At 46.2% G+C, this 19,885-nt stretch overlaps 5 protein-coding genes across 5 annotated transcripts; 1 reads left to right on the forward strand and 4 right to left on the reverse strand.

The window, feature by feature from the left end:
* Positions 1 to 154: 154 nt before the first annotated feature.
* On the forward strand, positions 155 to 1,948 carry AOL_s00169g45 (uncharacterized protein; the record flags this gene model as incomplete). The annotated part of the gene is made up of 3 exons (XM_011127402.1): positions 155 to 375; positions 507 to 1,182; positions 1,325 to 1,948. The coding sequence occupies 3 exons, from the start codon at positions 155 to 157 to the stop codon at positions 1,946 to 1,948; spliced, it is 1,521 nt and encodes a 506-aa protein (XP_011125704.1).
* A 235-nt stretch (positions 1,949 to 2,183) lies between these two features.
* AOL_s00169g46 (uncharacterized protein) lies at positions 2,184 to 3,926 on the reverse strand (the record flags this gene model as incomplete). Its single annotated transcript, XM_011127403.1, has 3 exons — positions 2,184 to 2,477; positions 2,570 to 3,655; positions 3,741 to 3,926. The coding sequence occupies 3 exons, from the start codon at positions 3,924 to 3,926 to the stop codon at positions 2,184 to 2,186; spliced, it is 1,566 nt and encodes a 521-aa protein (XP_011125705.1).
* Positions 3,927 to 4,375: 449 nt separating this feature from the next.
* AOL_s00169g47 (uncharacterized protein) lies at positions 4,376 to 7,206 on the reverse strand (the record flags this gene model as incomplete). Its single annotated transcript, XM_011127404.1, has 3 exons — positions 4,376 to 5,477; positions 5,560 to 5,719; positions 5,793 to 7,206. 3 exons carry the CDS (start codon positions 7,204 to 7,206, stop codon positions 4,376 to 4,378), a joined length of 2,676 nt encoding a protein of 891 aa, XP_011125706.1.
* Positions 7,207 to 8,154: 948 nt separating this feature from the next.
* On the reverse strand, positions 8,155 to 10,197 carry AOL_s00169g48 (uncharacterized protein; the record flags this gene model as incomplete). The annotated part of the gene is made up of 6 exons (XM_011127405.1): positions 8,155 to 8,211; positions 8,286 to 9,073; positions 9,149 to 9,418; positions 9,678 to 9,895; positions 9,991 to 10,038; positions 10,193 to 10,197. 6 exons carry the CDS (start codon positions 10,195 to 10,197, stop codon positions 8,155 to 8,157), a joined length of 1,386 nt encoding a protein of 461 aa, XP_011125707.1.
* Positions 10,198 to 13,708: 3,511 nt separating this feature from the next.
* AOL_s00169g49 (uncharacterized protein) lies at positions 13,709 to 17,410 on the reverse strand (the record flags this gene model as incomplete). Its single annotated transcript, XM_011127406.1, has 1 exon — positions 13,709 to 17,410. The coding sequence occupies one exon, from the start codon at positions 17,408 to 17,410 to the stop codon at positions 13,709 to 13,711; it is 3,702 nt and encodes a 1,233-aa protein (XP_011125708.1).
* Positions 17,411 to 19,885: the final 2,475 nt, after the last annotated feature.

Genomic DNA, 19,885 nt, shown 5'->3' on the forward strand with positions numbered 1-19,885 from the left:
GCTGTGCCTCCTATTCTCTACTTCTTCCAGAGCCTCATAATTCCAAGCTGTCTCTCTCTTGTTATAGATATCCCAATCATATATATCCCTTCTGAGTTCCAATCTTGATCAGTTTCCCCTACGGCCTTCAAAGATCACAAAAGAAGAAAAAGCCATGACGAATACGATCCCATTACTCCCCGAACTCATCTTCGAAACATTGGGACACTGCAACATTGAAACTGTCTGGAACTTCGCAAAGACCTCAAGGGCTTCCTACCTCATAGCCTTCAGGGTCTTAGCATCGGGGTACCGATTCCCATTGACTATTCCCCATGCTCTACGCTCTGGATTAGTAGAGAGACACCGGGAAGGCGGGTTTTATGATAGAATAGAGTAAGTCTGACTTCAAATATAACCTATACCCCCGACCCCCCAAATACATCATACGAAAACCTATGAAAGAAATTTAATAACTAACTTATAACCCTCTCTTCCCTCTCTCTCTTTCTTGGTTCTATCAAAAGCACGGTGGCCATCGACGTCACCGAAACATCATGGCACCCTTCCAGTCTCCCCAATCTCCTAGATTTCCTAAAATCAAAACGCGAAAACAATGCCAGTGCCAATGTCATAATTTACAGTCATCAAAACGAACACTGTTCCATCAACGCCCTCACCACGGTCTTCAAAGAGATATTTGTCCAATTCTATGATACAATCAAAGGGCTAAGTATCCGCGTCGGTATCGCTCAGGTGGATGAAGGAGTATTGGTGAAAAGAATAAATGAACTATATACCACTATCAGAACAAGGATTACTTCGCACAAGATTTCCAGGGGTAGAGAAGGTCATGAACCATTACCTCTGAAATCACTGGATCTTCGGATACAAGCCTATAGTGCCCGAAGCACGATGGATTTGTTCTTACGGGCCGTGAGTCATGTCATTTCTGTAGCTGGTGGCGCGGAAGGGAATAGATTGGAAGACATCAAACTTGTTGTCAGATGGGCGGTTTATAATAGCGTGGAAGCGTCGGCTATTTCCCCTTTGGATATTAACCTGCTAAAATCGGAGTATGTAAGGAAGGTGTGGCTTGAAGATAAGAATTGGTTTGGAGCCAGAAATCGGGTTGGTGAGATCGTGAGATTTTGGCCGAAAGTCGAGGAGTTACATTTGGATTGTGGGGTTGGAGGGAGTCTCGTAAGTACCTATATTTACATATGTTCGATGTCCAAGCTGTCTGCTCCTGATGTCTTTTCAAAAGGTTAGGGTGCATTGTGGGATATTGACTGCTAGCTGACAAAATAATTATCTTTTTATTGGACCATTTGAATGGTTTTAGGTTGATTATGAAGGTTTGCGGGTCCTGAAAACCCTGCGAACGTTATCGATCCCGTTCCCATACGCGGGCTGGCTCGCCGGAGAAGAGGGCTTTTGCTGCATGAGATCTCTGTTTTGGACCTACTTTTCCCAAGAGTCGAGGTTACTACAAGAAGATGGACCTCTCAGGCAAATCCAGTTTCATTACTTGCGAAGAGACGGCCTAATGACAAACTATACAAAAATAAGATTAAGAAAGAAGAGGGTTGATAGTTTAGAAGATGCGAATGGAGGGCATGCTTCGCAGCTTGGAGGTGGGGCCGCGACTGCTGCCATGGTAATTCTAGCAGACGATTCTCCTGATTGGTTTGCTTTCACCATGGAGGATCTTGGAGATAGGCCAACGGATCCGATCGATTTGTCTGCAATATGTCAATTGATGTTGGCAGCTAGTTCAAGGATTGAGAAGTTCCGATGGACTAGGATGCATCGCGAGTTTTTGAATCCCTTTCTGAACGGAATTGCGGAGAGTATGATGGCAGTAGGGGACCGGCCGGAACATTGGAGTGGGCTGGAGGATGCTGTTTCCAATCCAAATATCAACAGGGCTGGTATTAAGTGCACTGATTACAATTGTATTGCTTGAGTCTTCACTGAGTTTGATGAATTTTCAATTTTTCTTGGTTTTGTTCTTTCTAGATAGTTATCATTTGTTTTTGTTAATCTCTCGACCACCGTCCAAATGCTCCTTTCCCTCTTCTTTCGTTTTCCGTTAGCAAGTGATCTAGATTTTTCTCTTCCTGCTTTTCTTCCTTAAACAACTCTACGAACTCGATGTCACCCTAAAACGGTCAGTTTATTCAATCCACTCATACAAGAATTCAGCTATGACCTACTTTGATCATAAACCCACCCCATTGGCCAACGCTGCCACCATGCCTTTCAGCCACGGTCTCTATTATGAATTTGTCTTGGCCACCGCTTCTGCGTCTGTGCGATGTTACCTCGTTTTGGGGGTATCTAGATACCATGATATTATGATCAAGACAGGATCCTAGCGTTCGGGGTAATCCTTCCGTAGGTTGTATTCTTGCGAATATACTAGAGTTTTTGATATAAGTATCTTTCTTCTGCTCTTTTGTATTAGGTGGCAGGATTGCAGGGGTGGAAAGAAGCTGGATAGTATTATATGAATTTTGTTAGTTAGTTATGTCCCTCCTTCCCCCGGTCTTGATGGGTTTATATGATATGTGGGGCTTATTTTTACCAAAATTGCAATTCCCTGATCTCGAGCTAGGGATCTTAGACCTTGTGATAGAAGGGTGAGTTTTGAGTTCGCCTCTACTTCGCCTTTTTCTAGGAGATTCTCGAGGGGTCGTGAAATATTGTCGAATACTATAACGCCAAAATTCCTTCCTGGGAGTGGCTGTGGTAGCGCTTCTGCTAGGTCGGGCGGGACGGGTATCTCCTCCCTTTCTGCTTCTCCTTCTCCTTCTTCCGTTGTAGCTAGGGATCTAGACGGTTCTGGATCATTCTCATGAAGATCTCTTGTTTCTCCGCTTATAACAGCTGTTTCAAGTCCGGATTCAGTTTCCCTGATGTCTCTCCGTCGTTTCCTGTTCCCTTGCAGGCCTGGGTCGTGTTTCGGTAACAATGGAATTGGCCAGAATATCTCTTCATCCGAGTCAGCTTCGGAATCTGGGATGGCTGTCCGCTCGCCTAGTTGTTCCGCGGGTGATCCCGCGGGTTCTACCTCCATATGATCCTCGTTCTCTGGGGTTTGTTCCTTTTTGACTTCTTCTTCTTCTCCTTCTTCTGGGGTTGTAATCCTTGATTTCGGGTTCACTTCCTCTTCCTCCTTCTCCTCCACTATTGAATCTTGAATAGCCTCCTCGGCATCATGTAATCCTAACCCCTTCGATTCAGCTTCGACATTCACTTCTTCTTCTTCGTCTTCAGCTCCCACCCGTTCAACTCCCGTCTTTGGCATCCCTCCAAAAACCTCAGCTACAGTTTCCATCACCCCATCAAAGTCAAACGTTCGCATATACTGCACGCGATCCAATAATTCCACCGCATGCTGCCTTACATCATTCCGACCAATACTCCCACCAGGGGCAGTCCTAGTACTGGTACCACTACCATCACCACCAGCAATAGCAGCAGTATTAGTATTATTAGTAGTAGTAGAAGACCCTCGTTCTTGCGTTGCACCCTGTTGTAATCTATATTCCAACACTTTGAGTAAATTAACAGCGGAGAAGCTACCCGTCGTGTCGACGTACGCGACCTGTGATCTTTCGGCTGCTTGTGATGGGTCTAGGAGGTGAGAAGCTATGATGTGATGGGATAACTATATTATTTTATTTTATTTTACTTTTTTAGCCCTTAAACTTGATAACACATAGTGTAAATATAGAGTGTTTTGAACAACGTACAACAGTCCCATGATTCGCGATTTCACATTGGATATTTGTGATACGACCGTATTTAATGCCGTTTATGGCTGTGTCTATGGGTGGGAATGAGGTTTTTAGGGTACGAGGATGAGGAGCAGATGTAGATGAATGGCTTGCTTTTGTGAGTAGGTCTGATCCCAAGGATGGGAGTGGTGGGTTTGTCATGACATTATATTGGGACTCGCGCGAGTATGATGTTTATGATGTTGTAGTTTGGAGGGCGGGATGGTTGAGAAGATCGGTATATATTTTACTGTGATGTTTGTGCTAAGGATATAGTTGTACTTCCATTTTTATAACCTAAACCTCCCGCAATAGATTTAAACCACAAGTTCTGAAGCTTTGGCCATTCAAGAGTAGACTTCAGAAATGCTTTTTTTTTGTGTGAGAAATCGATATTCTAACTTGTATAGGAATTACAATGAAGATAAAATGGGACCGAATATTAGACAATTAGTAACGTTTGTATTCAATCATATACACAAACTCTCCGAATAGAATATCATATCGTGATATTGCCATCAATACCAAAATCCCACAATCAACTATAGACCCAATATAACGCCCCGCAAAAAAAATGCATCTCATACCCATCTCTAAACAATCGGTCAAAATCATCTCTGCTGATTCATATCCTCAGCTTTAGCTCCCAACATCCACCCAAGCCCACTAGCAAGCCCACTGGTAACCATCCCACTGATAACATCCCGTTTCCTAACCCTCTCCCCATCCTCTCCAATGGTCCACCCACCCCCTCTGTCAAACTCCCCACTACCCCTCTGACTTCCCCCTTCCTCACTCTGCCGACTCACACTCCTAAGCGGGAACGCCGTGCTACCTAGTCCCTTAACCATCCTTCCACCTGCGGAACTAGCAGCCCCCAATAGACTCATCGGTGCCTTCAATAATCCCCCACCTGTGGCCGCCCGTTTCGACATATCAATCGTACTACCCACCCACTCCCCAAGTTTCCCAGCATGTTGTCTTTCCTCTTGAATCTCCAATTCCAGTAACCTTTCCAATTCATCTTCACAGTTCTTCCAGGTCCTTAATACATCCATCACCGCCTCCCCAGGACATATAACCAACGCCTGTGATAATACTTCCATTCGTTTCATAACTTGTTCTATCCCCTTAGCCGTAGCAACACCTTCCATACTCTCTACTAGCATCGTAGGACTTCTATACCTCCCCGCCTGTAAAGCCGCCTGCCATGCTGTATCCGAATTATTCCCCGTAAAAGCCGACGCCGTTGTTGATGATGATAGTGTGGTAGACGCCCTAAGATTCTGATACCCAGGCACAAGTTTATTAACCACGTAACTAAACGCCGTTTCAAAATCATCTTCAGCAAGTGCAGCCTCCACACACATCCCCACAACCCGTCTTTTGATAGCCGAAACCTCTTCCTTTGTCATTTCTCCACCTTTTCTTTCTTCCATTTCTTCGTCATGGTGAGGTTTTGAAACCCCATATACTAAATCCTGTGCGATTTTTACAAGCGAGTTAAGTTGTAAATACGCCTTCGGATTCGATTGCAGTACCCTTGATATTAACTCCACGGGTTCGGGGAATAGTCGTATTTGTACTGGTTTTAGCGGTACACCCGGTGTAAGCGTTAACGAGTATTCGGATAAGGCATGCGTGGCTTCTATCAGCTTCGATAGTCGTCGTAATGGTACTGAATTTGAGTGTGAAGGAAATAATATCGCAAGTCTGTACCCATAAATATATATATATATATATTAGATGACAAGTGTCATAATAAATTAAAATATTGAGGAAAGGGATCACTTACGCATTAGAGGCATTCTTCATACCCCCCCTCATTCGATTTCCATTCGTAGCGTTATCGTAAAAATCGCCAACGGCATGAATAACGGCCTTCTCCACGACGAAAGATGGTAATAATGCTTTCCCTTTTGGCGTCACATAGGTTGCCGTGACCGCTGCGAATTCTATAGTTATTAACGAAAGGGTTAGTAACAAAATCCTCATAGCTATTGAAAAGGAATGGGGGGAAGAGCATACTCCCTGCGGCCAACATATCCCTCAAAACCTCCAGCTCCACATCTCCAGCCTCAAGTCTCCCAAATACTCTACTGGTAGCTCTTAAATATTCGCAAATACCTCTGACCTCGTTATACCAATTGTCGTTCCTCCCTTTTCCTCCACTATTAACACTCAACCCCCTCTTCAATAATCCCAATTGATCCCCCTTCGACCCCCAAAACCTCATCCTCATAACTTCTTTAACAGTCAACCCCAACGGGAAAACTCCAAACATTCGAACCGAAACGATCAACTGCTCCAATAACTTCAAACTAGCGGCGGAAGGAACCACTAGTTCTCCCATATCCCATTCGTGTCCACCACCAGCACCCGTAGAATTCAAATATCTTTCCACAAATCTTTCAACTTCTTCTACCCCAACATGATCCAACCCAGCGCCCACCATCCCCGCGATTTTATAAACCACATCCAACATCCACCCTACAATATCCCCTCCACCTGACGGTCCACCAGAGGAATAACATCTCGCCATCAACATCTTAAAATACCCTTCACCGTCCTCAACAGGGCCATTCCACTCCTTAACAACCCTCCACAGAACGCCAAACTCCTGTCTCGTCATCCATTCGTAAACATACCCCCAGAACCTCTTCCCTCCTTTCTTATAATGAAGATAACCAGCGAGAAGCCCCATCCCATCCGAAACATCCCCGTCCCTAACCATCCGGTCAAGAATAAGATTGACACCTTCCCTCCCCTCCAACCTTTCAAACTCTTCGATCCCAATCACCCCTCCTCCTCCTCCCGATTGACCCTCTTCCCTCTCTGCAGCAATAAAAATAAGCCGTTCAACAACTCCCAATACCCCAAACCCCCATTCCCCCACCGTCCCATCATCGTCACCAAAAACCTCCACCAACTCCCTCACAAGCCTCAAATCCCCAGTCTCCTTATCAACAACCCTCGCCCTCTCCCTCACAAACTCCATCAAAACCCCATCTCCACCTCCAAACCCACCACCAGGAAACCCAACCCCTTCCAAAGTCTTCTTCGCAGAAACCTCATTAACATCCTTCACAAACCCTCCATCAACTTTCGCCCTCCCTCCTTCTTCCTCACCATCAGGTAATACCACTCCTTCTCTAATAACCTCCTTCGCCAACCCGGCGTATACACCTACAGCAGTACTCTCCGGCACAAACCGTAGGATAACTTCTAACACAACATCCCGTCTAAACACCGCCGGGTATGTGATAATCAACCTTCTTAATCCTGTGATATCGCATTGTGATGCGAAATGTAAGGACAATAGGAGGGCGCGGGATGGTGATAATTCCTCTTCTACTGTTTCTCCAATTATAGGGTCTTTAGAGACCGCTGGCTCTGTTGTTGTAGTAGCTGTAGCAGGAGCTGTAGCAGTAGGTCCCCCCATCGTATGTTTTTCAGTTTTCGTTTTTCGGTTTCGAGTATTTCTTCCGCTCGTTTTTAGAAATGAAACATATAGTAGGTAAAGTAGGTACGGTACGTATGAGTGTTCAAACGGCGGCGGCGATAGCGTAAGTAAAGGCTAGGTCTTCTATTCCAAAGCTTTCGGTTTTATCGACATTAATATTCGCATCGTGGAGAAAGGGGCCTCGGTTTCCGAAAGAGAATAGTTTAAGCTCTGATACTTAATTCTCGAAGGCAAGGTTAGGTAGTGAGGTAGTATGTTCTTGAGCGACAAGGTAGCAATCTGGTCGTAAATGTAAAATGGGTTTACGTTTTGGTTTATACACACTGAAACGGGAAGAGGCCAGCAACACACACACACGAAAAGCTCGAAGCTCCAAATGACGTTGGGGAAACGAGTCACGTGAGATACTTTTTTTTTTTTTTTGGAAAGAAATCTACGTCAAGGCAGCTTAAATACTGTCAAAGCTTCAGAGCGGATACGCTGGCACGATCTCATCTGGGGTTTTACGTAAAACTACTCCACAGGCGATTATCGAAAGCTAAGCCAAGTCTACAGGTCTACAATGATGGGAAATGATTTTTCATGCTTCAAGTCTGGGGTATTTCATTACTATCTTTTAGCTATACAGGATATAGAGGAAGGAGGGAGTGTTCGAGGAGGTTGAGGGATCGTAAAAAGTTATTCCATCAAGTCATAGTCTATTCGTGAACAAAGAAAAACCCCATGGAACGTAGAAACTTTTTATTAAAATTTAACAAAGGAAAAGAGCCGTCCTGGAAAAAAAAGTAGATAGACGGTTATCGTTCATGATAGTGAAACCCATGAGCTTATAGACATGAAAAAATGTTCAAGGAAAAGAAGAAGCTGCTAAGAAATAAGAAACCCGACACAAAATCAAAAACTTTATTTTGACTCTGGTAAGGAAATTTATTTCTTGGAGGCCTTGGCAGCGGACTTGGTGACCTTGCCACCAGCCTTGTCGTCCTGTAGAGAGCATGAGTATTAGTAGATGTAGGAGATAGAGGGGGTGGAGGGGGGATGGGTGGAGGAGTTCTTACCTTGTCGACAGTCTTGATGACACCGACGGCGACGGTTTGACGCATGTCACGGACGGCGAAACGACCGAGTGGTGGGTACTCAGTGAAAGACTCAACGCACATTGGCTTGGATGGAATCATCTTGACGATAGCGGCATCACCGGACTTGATGAACTTGGGGTTCTCTTCGGTGGCCTTACCGGTACGACGATCGATCTTCTGGAGGAGTTCAGCGAACTTGCAGGCAATGTGGGCAGTGTGGCAATCCAAGACTGGAGCGTAACCGGCACCGACTTGACCGGGGTGGTTAAGGACGATGACCTGGGCGTTGAAGGAAGCGGCACCCTTTGGTGGATCGTTCTTGGAGTCACCGCAGACGTTTCCACGACGGATATCCTTGACGGAGACGTTCTTTACGTTGAAACCAACGTTGTCACCGGGGCAACCCTCAACGAGCTGTTCGTGGTGCATTTCGACGGACTTGACTTCAGTGGTGACGTTGGATGGAGCGAAGGTAACGACCATACCGGCCTTGATGACACCGGTCTCAACACGACCGACTGGAACAGTTCCGATACCACCGATCTTGTAGACGTCCTGGAGTGGGAGACGGAGAGGCTTGTCGGATGGACGAACTGGGGGCTCGATGGCATCGATAGCCTCCAAGAGGGTCTTACCGGTGGTCTTGCCGGCCTTGGTCTCCTTGTCCCAACCCTTGTACCATGGGCAGTTCTCAGAGGCATCAATCATGTTGTCACCGTTGAAGCCAGAGATAGGAACGAATGGTACGCTCTTGGGGTTGAAACCAACTATTTGAAATCGTCAGTATATCTATGTATATATTTATAGGGTGAAAAGCACTGGGAAAGATGGAGGCAACATACCCTTCTTGATGAAGGAAGAGGCTTCCTTCTTGATTTCCTCGTAACGGGCCTGGGACCATGGTGGAGCGGTGGTGTCCATCTTGTTCATGGCAATGATGAGCTGCTTAACACCGAGGGTGAAGGCCAAGAGGGCGTGTTCACGGGTCTGGCCATCCTTGGAGATACCGGCCTCGAATTCACCAGTACCGGAGGCAATGATGAGGATAGCACAATCGGCCTGGGAGGTACCAGTGATCATGTTCTTGATAAAGTCACGATGTCCGGGAGCGTCTATCCATATTCATTAGTCATGAATTCTTTATCAAAAAAAAAAAATTTTATTCCCATGACATCTGGGACATCTCATCTATATCTTCTATCCTTATCTTATCTCAATGTGTTGTTTTGGGGCTAAAAAATTTTTTAACCCCGCACAAACACAACCCCACCATGATGACCACACAAAACACGGCGGAGGCATCGAGACGAGGAAGAGATGAAGAAATGAGATGTCACCAGCACAATGAGAGGGAAGAGTTAAGCAACTTACCAATGACGGTGACGTAGAACTTTGGAGTCTCGAACTTCCAGAGGGCGATATCGATAGTGATACCACGTTCACGCTCAGCCTTGAGCTTGTCCAAAACCCAGGCATACTTGAAGGAACCCTTGCCCAATTCGGCGGCTTCCTTCTCGAACTTTTCAATGGTACGCTTGTCGATACCACCGCACTTGTAGATCAAGTGACCGGTAGTGGTGGACTTGCCACTGTAGTTCCAGTTAGAATCACGTTTTGATGCTCGAGATGCAAGGGAAATAGATGCATCGGGATCAGCAAGGGAGAGCGGGGAGGGGAAGCTTACCTGTCGACGTGTCCAATGACGACGACGTTGATATGAGTCTTTTCCTTACTATCGAGCTGTTAGTATCATCATCGTCATCGTTACCATCGTCTCGATCTCCACCTTCATCGAAGCTTTTTGCTAGCTGACACGAAGTACCAACCAGCAAAGCAACGGCGAGGAGGAGGTCAAGACGGGTATCAAAAGAACGGGAAAAGCTTACCCCATTGTGATGGATGAAGAGTATAAAGGTTATAAAAGGTGTAGAAGTGTGAGAAATGAAGAAAGCAAGCAGATGAACGTGTGGTACACTTTGTTCGGTATGCTTTAGACAAAGAAGAGAAGAGGAGGAGGAAGAGAAGAGAAGAGAAGAAGAGGACCAAAAAAAATTGGCGGTGGCCTTTTATTTCTATTACCCAACAACACCCCCTCCGACTCCCCAACTCAGTTGCCAATCCAATCGACCATCCTTTTTTTTTTTTTTTTTTTTTAACTCACCCACAAAACAAAAACTTTCTTGCTCGGCCAGGACACAGGTGTGCCCCTACTCACCCAGACAACGGACTAGAGACTACTGAGACAGGACAGCAGCAGAGTTTTCTGCCCTTTGGCTGGCTGGGTTTAACAGCTTGCCGTCTATAGCCTGGTCGCTCTTGACCCCGTTGCTTTTTTCCCTCGTCTTCTGTAGCTAGCGGCGGGGCTCCAACAGCTTATTCTCCCCATGTCCTGTCCTTGTCCTGTCCAGCCCAGACAATATCTTGAAGAGCAGACATGCTATGCTATCTTTGCCATTGCCTTCGCTCGTCTCTCTAACAACCAGACAGGAAACCGAGCAAGCATCGTGACTCCCACGAACAAAGAATACCCTCAAGACACTATACATAATTACTATACTACCTAGGTACCTACTTGGTAACTGCCCGCTACAGGCCACAAAAGCCCCTCATCCACATTTTATCTTCTCGTCAACCTTCATCATTTACATCACACTACAATACAATCATTTCATGACTATGACCATCGTGACTTTTTTTTTTCACTGTTGATTCCCTAAAAGAGGAATGTCCACGCCTACCACCCATGCACTATACATTTGCCTACCCATCTAGCTAACCCGTGAAAAAAATTAGTAAGAAAGAAAGAAAGAAAGAAAAGAAAATTTAGAGTATGGAAAGATAGTCGACCGTATGTACGTTACATGGTCATGGCCCCCTCCAAGAAACAAGCTAGCTAGCTGGTCGTGCGCCTGCATGACATGTACTACCGTATCAGTCTCAAACTGCATGATTCGCTCCTCCATTCCAATGCAAAGCGGCGTCTACTGGTGTATAGCCTGTCCAATCTCACACTCAAACTATATCAATCAATCCAATCTTGCATTTCTCACTCACACACCGTATGTACCGTATGTATGTACATAGCCTATTCTATTCTATTGTATTCGTTTCTATTTAAAAAAACACACAGGGTGTCTTCTTTCTCCGGAGCTTTCAAAACCTTAGATGCTGGTGGTCATATGCCCGCCGCCCCCCCTCGGCCCTAGATATCAATGAACTCTCTTCAATTAGGAGTTATAATGGCCTAGTCTTTTAGTCCCAGTCAGCTACCCAGCTAGCTTCGCATGAATCGATTATCCAAACATCATGATCATGCCGAAATAATACCCCATCTGTTGATCAACATTCGATCTTTCACTGGTTATATCCAAACATTTCGATCCCACTTTTTTTTTTTTCATGGTGGGGCAAACTTTTTTTTTTGCCTTTCTGTTTTTTTTTCTTTCAACCCCGCAGTCAAGCGCCAGCCACTTAGAAAATGTCTAAGTCCAGGGCTTCACGCTAACCCTCATAAAAAATACCACACCAACGCACTTCAATTGACACATCCACATCCACATCCACATCCACATCCACATCCACATCCACATCCACACCCACCCACATCCACATATTAGGACTCACCACCTGGCTTACTTGCTGGCTTACTAGCTTACACCCCACTCAACTTCAGTTCTCATTTCACAATCACATCACAATACATAGTGTATCAAAAACATACGGATATCCACGGTATAAACTCTAATAAATAAGAGAGCATTTCTAACTCTCGCAAAGACGATAATCAAAACCACTATGACTCACATAACCAAAAATCTTCGAATAGGGGGTGGGGGTCAGCCATCGGGTACAACCGAGTGACTTTCCTTCAAACGTCAGTTGGCTTACCACCCTGTTCTCCATGTTCATCATTCCCGTATCAATATCTGAGTATCTAACTGCAACCAGATATTTCCAAGTTCTTTCATACCTGGAAACGGTTTCTTTCTCTTCCGGAATCCAGGTCCGGTGGTTTCCATACTAATTCAATATGAACGGATGGATAGAGAATAGTAATGGGATGATAAACAGTCATAGATGCCTTAATCCACTTAACAGCAATATCTTAGATTGATCTCACTCAAATATTCATTTATCTTCACACATATAGGCTAAGTAGTTACATAACAAATATCCTTTATGCTATATGAAAAACAATGATTGTTCTTCAAAGCCCCATATTTGCGTCCAGCCCTGTACTGCAAAACATATATCTTGATCCCCGGCAATAATAAGAAGAAAAAAGGAGTAGAGTGTATATATTGCATTCCCCATTATCGTGTCAAATACTCTTTATACGCACACGCTCCCAGCAAATAACATAAGCTTTGAAATAAGAGAAAAAAATAGACTTACCTATTACACCCAAGCCAAAAATCAACCAGAACGGGACCGTATATAAAAAATAAAATAAAAATGCAATAAATCTTCTTCATATATCATCCCGCATCTCTCATCAAAGGAAGTTTCGAAATCAATACATACCGAGTGCAAACCGGGTCGATCTTTCAGAAAATATGCAAAACAGAAAGTTACCACCGATTTTTTTTGGTTTCTGCTTCGATCAAATCAAATCAAATCAAATCAAAAAATGCTTCAATACTGGGGAATCAATGTCAAAATCGAGATCCGAGTAGAAAGTAAAAAATAAAATAATCATCTCTCGTTGTTCAAACACTTCGAAGGGGGCAAAACTGATATAAAAAGAAAATTCATTATCCATTCGTATATCCCACTCGCTTCTTCTCTCTCCCTCACTCTCCTCATCGCCTTATCGTTCTCCTTCTTAAGTTTCTCGCTGCAATCGTCTCTTCAACTCCAAAGATAGGTAGGTAGGTATGAAACGGGTGTATAAATGACAGTAAAGAATCGAAATCAAACAAAAGATTTTTTTCCGAAGTCCTCGAATATAAACACGGCAAGATTGAAGAAGAAGGACAAGAAAAATAGTATACGCCCCAGAAAGGTATTCGAAATCCAAGCATAGTGCAAGAAAGAAAGAAACAAAAGGACAAAAGAAAAGAAGAAAAAAGGAAGGCTATCCGGAGTATTAAGGTATCTCAAAGAGCGACAAGAAAGGGATATAAAACATATACATCGAAGTATAAAAAAAAATGATACCTCAACAGATGGGGGGAGAAAACAGAAGAAAAAAGCTATGCTTTTAACGCAACAAAAAAGGGAAAAGCTTCAGCAATGTAAGCAGTAAATGCCTTTCAGTAAGATATCAACCCAAGGAAATTCGTCTCTCGCACAATCAGAACTCAATGAAATAAAACAAAAAAACTCAGTCATCATCTCTACTCTACTCTTCAGAGTATATCTTTTTCTACTCTGTATATATTCGAAATAGGGAATCATGTTTACCGCCTTGTGGTATTCAAAACTCCTCGGTCTCGCCCCAGACCTAACCCTTCGACTCTTCCGCTTCCAGACGCCACGTAATTGCTACCCAGCATATTCGTCGTCCGCGCTCTCACACTGCCCACCCGGCTACTCACGCTCGCCGTCCTACTCCTGCCGCCCATGCTACCCCCACTTACACTCTGTGGTGGCGAGTATCCCATCTCCGTTTGAATTTGCTGTTGTTGTTGTTGTTCGCCATTGGCAGCGCGGAGATACTCTGTTCGGCGGCGGCTGATATCAATGGGCTGGGCAGCACTTCCAACACCAGAACCAGTAGTCAATGCGGTACCGATAATATTATCAGTAATACCGCGTTCTCTATCGAGGTACGAGCGGCGTTGAGTCGTCAGTCCCAATCCGGAAGACGAAGTTGGGGTGATCGTAGAAGCAGTGCTATAGGTTCTACGATGCTGAAGGCCGGATGCAGACAAGTAACTATTGCTTGCAATTTCCAAGTTCGTTTGTGCTTGTTGAAATTGCTCTAATTGCTGTGCCTGTTGAGCAGCACGCTGCTCACGGAGGGTAAGGGTTCTCTGCATTGGTGAAACCTCGTAGCTCTGTCCAGTAAATGTGGTGCGGAGCGGTGAGAGGTGGGCTGTTGATGTGTTTAGATTAGAAGCACGGGATGGCGAGCGGTAGTTTGGGATCTGTTGCATGTCGAGTTCGTCTTCTGGCTCAATCATACTTCTACGGTCACCACCACCACGAAGTGACATCGAATTTCGGTGGGAGAGACGGGTAGCACCCGGCTGTGGGGACGGGGATGCTTCTTGTCGTGAGATGTATTGTGGAGATGGTGCTCCGAGCAAACTAGCCCGGCGAGCTTCAAATCGAGCGTGTGCGCGCGCAGCTGAATTTGGTGTCACGGTCGCTTCTCGGTCAATCTTATGTCCGATAGCGCTAGGGCTCCTATAATCGAAGGCGGTGTTGGTTCGCTCGATGGGGTCCTCAACGCGAGGAGGGAACACCGATGTTTGAACCTGCGGTGGGGGCTGCTGAGGTGGTTGCTGGATTTGCGGTTGCTGGATTTGTGGTTGTGGTACAACTGGCATGGTTTGTACTTGGTTGTCTGGTGGAGGATCAAATGGCATCCTTCCATCGGCCAACGACACGCAGAGCTCAGTCAAGCTGCGGCAGATATTATCCACCTTCCTGCGAATCTGTCTATCGGTCACTAGCTGCTTCTCCGGGCTGTTGAGCGCCGGATTGATCGACATCGTCGACTGTCCCGTGCTCCCCACGGCCTCCGCAAGGTTCAGAGTATCATTCGCTAGAGCATCAAGTGCTTTAATGATGTGATCAGGCAAAACTATCTTCGTCTTGGCCAGTGCCGCATGAAGCACGGGATGAATAGTCGGAGGCGGCCCCGTGGCTGTCGGCGACGGTGCAGCCGCAGCTTCGTTATTGTTATTATTACTGTTAGACTGCTGGGGCTGGTGCCTCGGAGAGTTAGATACGGTAGTGGCGGCCGTGGTACCTGTTCGCGGCCGGTCACCAGATGAGTTTGATATTCCCGACCCTACACCGCTCAAAGAAGATGACGCTGGAGGTAAAGTACCAGTTAATTCCAGCCTCTTGATCCGCATCTTCAGTTCGTCTAGTTCATCCCAGACTGTTCCTGATGATATCGTAGATTGCGCATCATCATTGATTCCTAGTCTTGCCTGTGCGGCATTCTTTGCCCGGTCGCTTTCAATCAATGTGCTGATAGGGCTTCTCAGAACACTTTGTGAAGGCCGAGGGGCTCCCGAAGGCAATTCACCAGAGGTGCCATTAGCACGAGTGAGAGTTGTCCTAGGAGGTGCTTCCGAAATGCTTCGTACGTGTCCATTCTGAGATTCCCTTTGTCTCCTGAGGAATGAAGATCGATGACTGAGGGAATGATCGGCTTCTATGTTTTGCTCAGGAGCCTGGTATTGTGGCTCTTGTGACAACTCAACACCCCCATAAGAATCATCGGAAACGATTGTTGAAGCCGTGCTCTTAGTCGGGCGCGAAGATGTAGTTGAGGAATACTCATGAGCAAGATTCGATGTCCGACCGTTGTTTACCGAGTATTGCATCATCCTCGATCGTCTTCTCTCCTGTCGTGCCTGAGCATCGAGTAAAGCCTGGCTCCTCGGTGTACTGGACCTCGCCAAGTTAAGAAACGGGTCATCTCCATTTTGTGATGGAGCAGTTCTAGATGACGTTAACGGATTTGGTGAACTGGCGAAACTTCTTTCCTCTTGAGCGATCCGTTGAATATCCCTTAACGTTGTGATTGTTGGCTCATCATCCTCCACGGTTGCATTGTATTTGCCCGCAAATCCATTGGTGAGAACGCCGCCGTTTGATCGTGAATATTGTTCTGTTTCATATGTCGTCATGGTTTCTTCTTGTGTTTGTTGTGTCGGCGGTGACAGGTATCTGTCATCAACCTCTATTGTGACAAGTGCCTTACTATTACTATTGTCCTCTTCCAATGGGGGCGGATACTGAAAGTCTTCAACCTCGTCTTCCACAGATGGCCTCGGAGGAGGGGGTTGCGGGGCCGGCGGAGGGGGAGGGATGGCAGGTGGTGGGGGAGGAGCGGCAGTCAAGGGGATTTGTCTGTATGCAAGCGATGGCGGAGGTGCATCGGCGGTCGCTATACCATTTGAACTAAATCTTGCTGGTGCTTTAGCTCGCCTAGGAGGTTGCGTTACCTGAATAGACGCGTTCTTGTCTAATTCTGCTTGTATCTGCGGAGGTATACCGGCTGAACTTGCCTCGGGGGGTGGAGGAGCGGATGGAGGATTGGCAGATGACGGCACGGGAGGAGCAGGTTGAGGGGGGATGGGGCTAGTGCTTGCGCGACTCGAGCGACTCGATGGGACAGATGCCGAGTCTGCACGCCTATGTGTAGGTTTAGAGACAGGAGGCTGGGGTTTAGCCGCTGCAGATGATCTGCTGGCTGCAGGTGTTCTAGCCGGAGACGAAGTGGCTGTTCTTCTAGTTGTGGAAGTGGTTGCAGGTGTCCGAGCAGGTGATGAGGCAGCTGCCGTTGTGCGTGATGTTCGGGAGGAGCCAAGAGTGGAAGTTCTAGAGGTTCTGGTGGTGGTCGCAGAATCTGGGCCTCTCCCTGTCGTAACCGATGGCCCGTCACTCGGTTTTCTAGAGTGTCTTGTGGGTGCAGGAGAGGAAGATGATGAAGCAGAGCGCTGATGTAAGGGGTTAGTAGGCCGCGACCTGGTGGTAATCAAGTCGGCAGAGGGGGCGGAATGCCTTTTGTTAGGAACGACAGGCGGATTCACGGCGGATACGGTGGTGGTGGAGCTGTCCTGCCTACCGGAAACGGAATTGTTTGGAGCCAAAGGAGAAACTGACACGGATTGAGATTGAGAGAGACTTGAGGAATGCCGCTTGGTTGAAGTCAGCCGTCGGCGAGCGGACTGGGGCTGAGGGGCAGCGGCAGGGTCGTGATTGGCAGACGATGTCGATGCGGTTGAACTCTTGGACAGCAGCCGTTGATGTTGGGGTGTCGTCAAAGACGCTGCGGTTGGAGTAGCGGTTGTTGAAGAAGTTGAAAAGTTTCTGTTGGAGTTATTTCGGGTGGCTGTTGTAGTGGTACTGCCCACAGGAGTACTGTTTGACCGCTGATGGCCTCCTCTTTCCCTCCTCCCTGCAACCGCCGCCATTTTTGTTTTTCTCTTTCGTGGATTTCTTTCTCTTCTTTCGGGAGGCCTTTTCTGGGGGGGGCCTTTTGGGGCCCGTTCGAGTAGCAAAATAGTCGTAGTAAAAGTTCGATCCGTCACATTATCCACCTCTTTGACCGCTAAAGCTGGTATCCCTTCCCTTTAAACCGATCTTAATCTTGAAGTCTGGCACACGAACTGTCTGTGAAATACTAGTTGCCCCCAATATAATATATCCTGTTCAGGGATGTATCGCCTGTCTCCACGAAACCCTCGTGCATAAGATGTTCTGCGCAGCTTAGGGGGCCGAAACGGACTTTTTTGGGCAGTCCCAAAAAATGTCCGTAAACCCTTAGCCGTTAGGATGCGGTAGTCAGAAACGCGACGAGCGAATCGAATCTGACGACTCTGGCCTCAAAGCGTGTGTCGGTAAGAATAGAAAATAGAAAAGGGAGGCGACTAGCATGCAACAAGCAAAATAATGAAATATGCAACTGCAACTTGTAGAAGATACTGTGAGACTTTGGGATTTTTTAGGACCTCACTGATCTTTCTTCAGGAAACTTTGTTTCTTTTCTCTGTTTTTGTCTGGCTTTCTCCTGCTCGTTTGTGCCAGTGGATTTGGGGGATAACGCCGCCTCGACCTTCTCGTGGTCCGACTTGTTGGATAGCCGAAATTTCGAGGTTTTTTTAATGATGGTTCGAATACCCTGGCACTATTGTCTTCTGGAAAAAGGGTGCCTTTCCGTCACCGCACACCCTCAATAGACACTTGCCCTGTTGCCTTCCAATCTACCTGCGAAATTCGACGTCCAAGGATAATGCAGAATGGTCTTAGAAACCCGTGATTGCAAAACTTCCCACCCTCGTTCGATCTTCTTCAACTCTCACAGGAATTCACGATTATGTCGAGGCTACACAAAGTAACAGCAAGGGTGTTTGTCAAGGGAGAGACAACCTCCCTTGCTTTATCCCCTTGGCATATACACGTCGGAAGTAAAAAACAAAAACGTCGTCTTTTGGATCGGATTTCGCTCCGTCGGTGCCCTCGATACCAGAATCTCGGTCGATCTGAATCCGGACTCCAGATTCTGTAAGGAGTTGCTGTAGGGTGCGTCTGTTGTATTCCAATAATGTCTTGAACCTGCCTGAGAGTCGACCCAAATTTCTGGGCTGTTCGTCGCTAAGGCAGAAGGCCAACGGATAGATGCAGCAGGGTCGATCCTGGGGTCAGTTCTCAAACTTCAAGTTGGTACCTGTCGAAAAAGGGTTTCTCCAATCCACGGTAGTCGGCGAGAGGGTATGGGATTTCCAGGTGATACTTGAATTATACCTCGTCTTCTTTCTTGGTAAAATCCCCGCAATCCGTAAGAGTAAAGTATTATAAACTAAGAAGTTGGCTTGTCTGGTTCCGGAATTGGGTCTTTGTCGGGAAAATATATGTGGTCGATATCAGCTCCGATAATGCCGTCGTGACTGCACCGGTTTGTCGGGTGGTCCAAGCTAGATCCAGCTGCCTGGTAGTCCTTCTAGAAAATTGTTCTCCCGGCAAGAGGCGTCCACTAAAAAGACAAGATAGATGTGATATATATCTATGTGTGAAGGAAATATCGCGAAAGATAACAGAGACATGTGGCCACCCGAACATTAATATCTTCACAGCGGGTGGTTGGCGGAGTCAAGAAGAGACTACCACTACTTCGCTTAGTCACTCCTCAATCGTGCTTCTGCGGATTTGCCAATCACATCGTGAGTGCGGCCTCCAAAGCTGCGAATCTTTCCGGAACAGTGACCAGCCATTTCCTGCGTGGTTCGATCGTGATTGGAGCTTTAAATGCAATAGCAAACAGCCTCAATAAAAGTCTCAATGATTGCGACAGTTTGTGACGTCCGTGAGACAGGCTAGCCGGTACCTACATATATGGATCTGTTAGAGCTGTCCGGGAGCTATGCAGGAGCAATTGGGATAAAATACCCGTGATGATGAGCTGTCCTATAACAGGCTTTGATATGAAGAGGATGTGAAGTTTGAGGCGGATGGAATAATAATAATTGTGTTGTGGCTCATATTCCAACGACATCGACAACACAAAGCGATGAGAACATGTCGTTCACGTTCACATTCAAGGCGCCTCATCATATGCATCCCGTGACTGACTCGGAGCCATATGTCGCTTTTAGCTTTCGTTAATACCCTTGTCGAAGTACCGAGGGTGACGTTGTTCTTCACCTATTCCGTTTACATTCTTTTGGAAATATTTATTCCCTGCCATTTTGACCCAAATAGCGGATCCGAGCAGTCCAATACTATTAATAAGTATTCCCGCCAGTCGTTCCTCGGAATTCCAATATTGATACAGTCTGCGTAGTTCTAGCAAAGGGCCACGGTTATTAAATAGATGCGTTACTGAGGCCATATATTGTTACTCTTGACATTATTCTAGACATATATCCTAATATGAAAATTTGGGAAGTAAT

The sequence above is a fragment of the Orbilia oligospora genome (assembly GCF_000225545.1).
Source record: "Orbilia oligospora ATCC 24927 unplaced genomic scaffold scaffold00169, whole genome shotgun sequence".
Lineage (NCBI taxonomy): Eukaryota > Fungi > Ascomycota > Orbiliomycetes > Orbiliales > Orbiliaceae > Orbilia > Orbilia oligospora.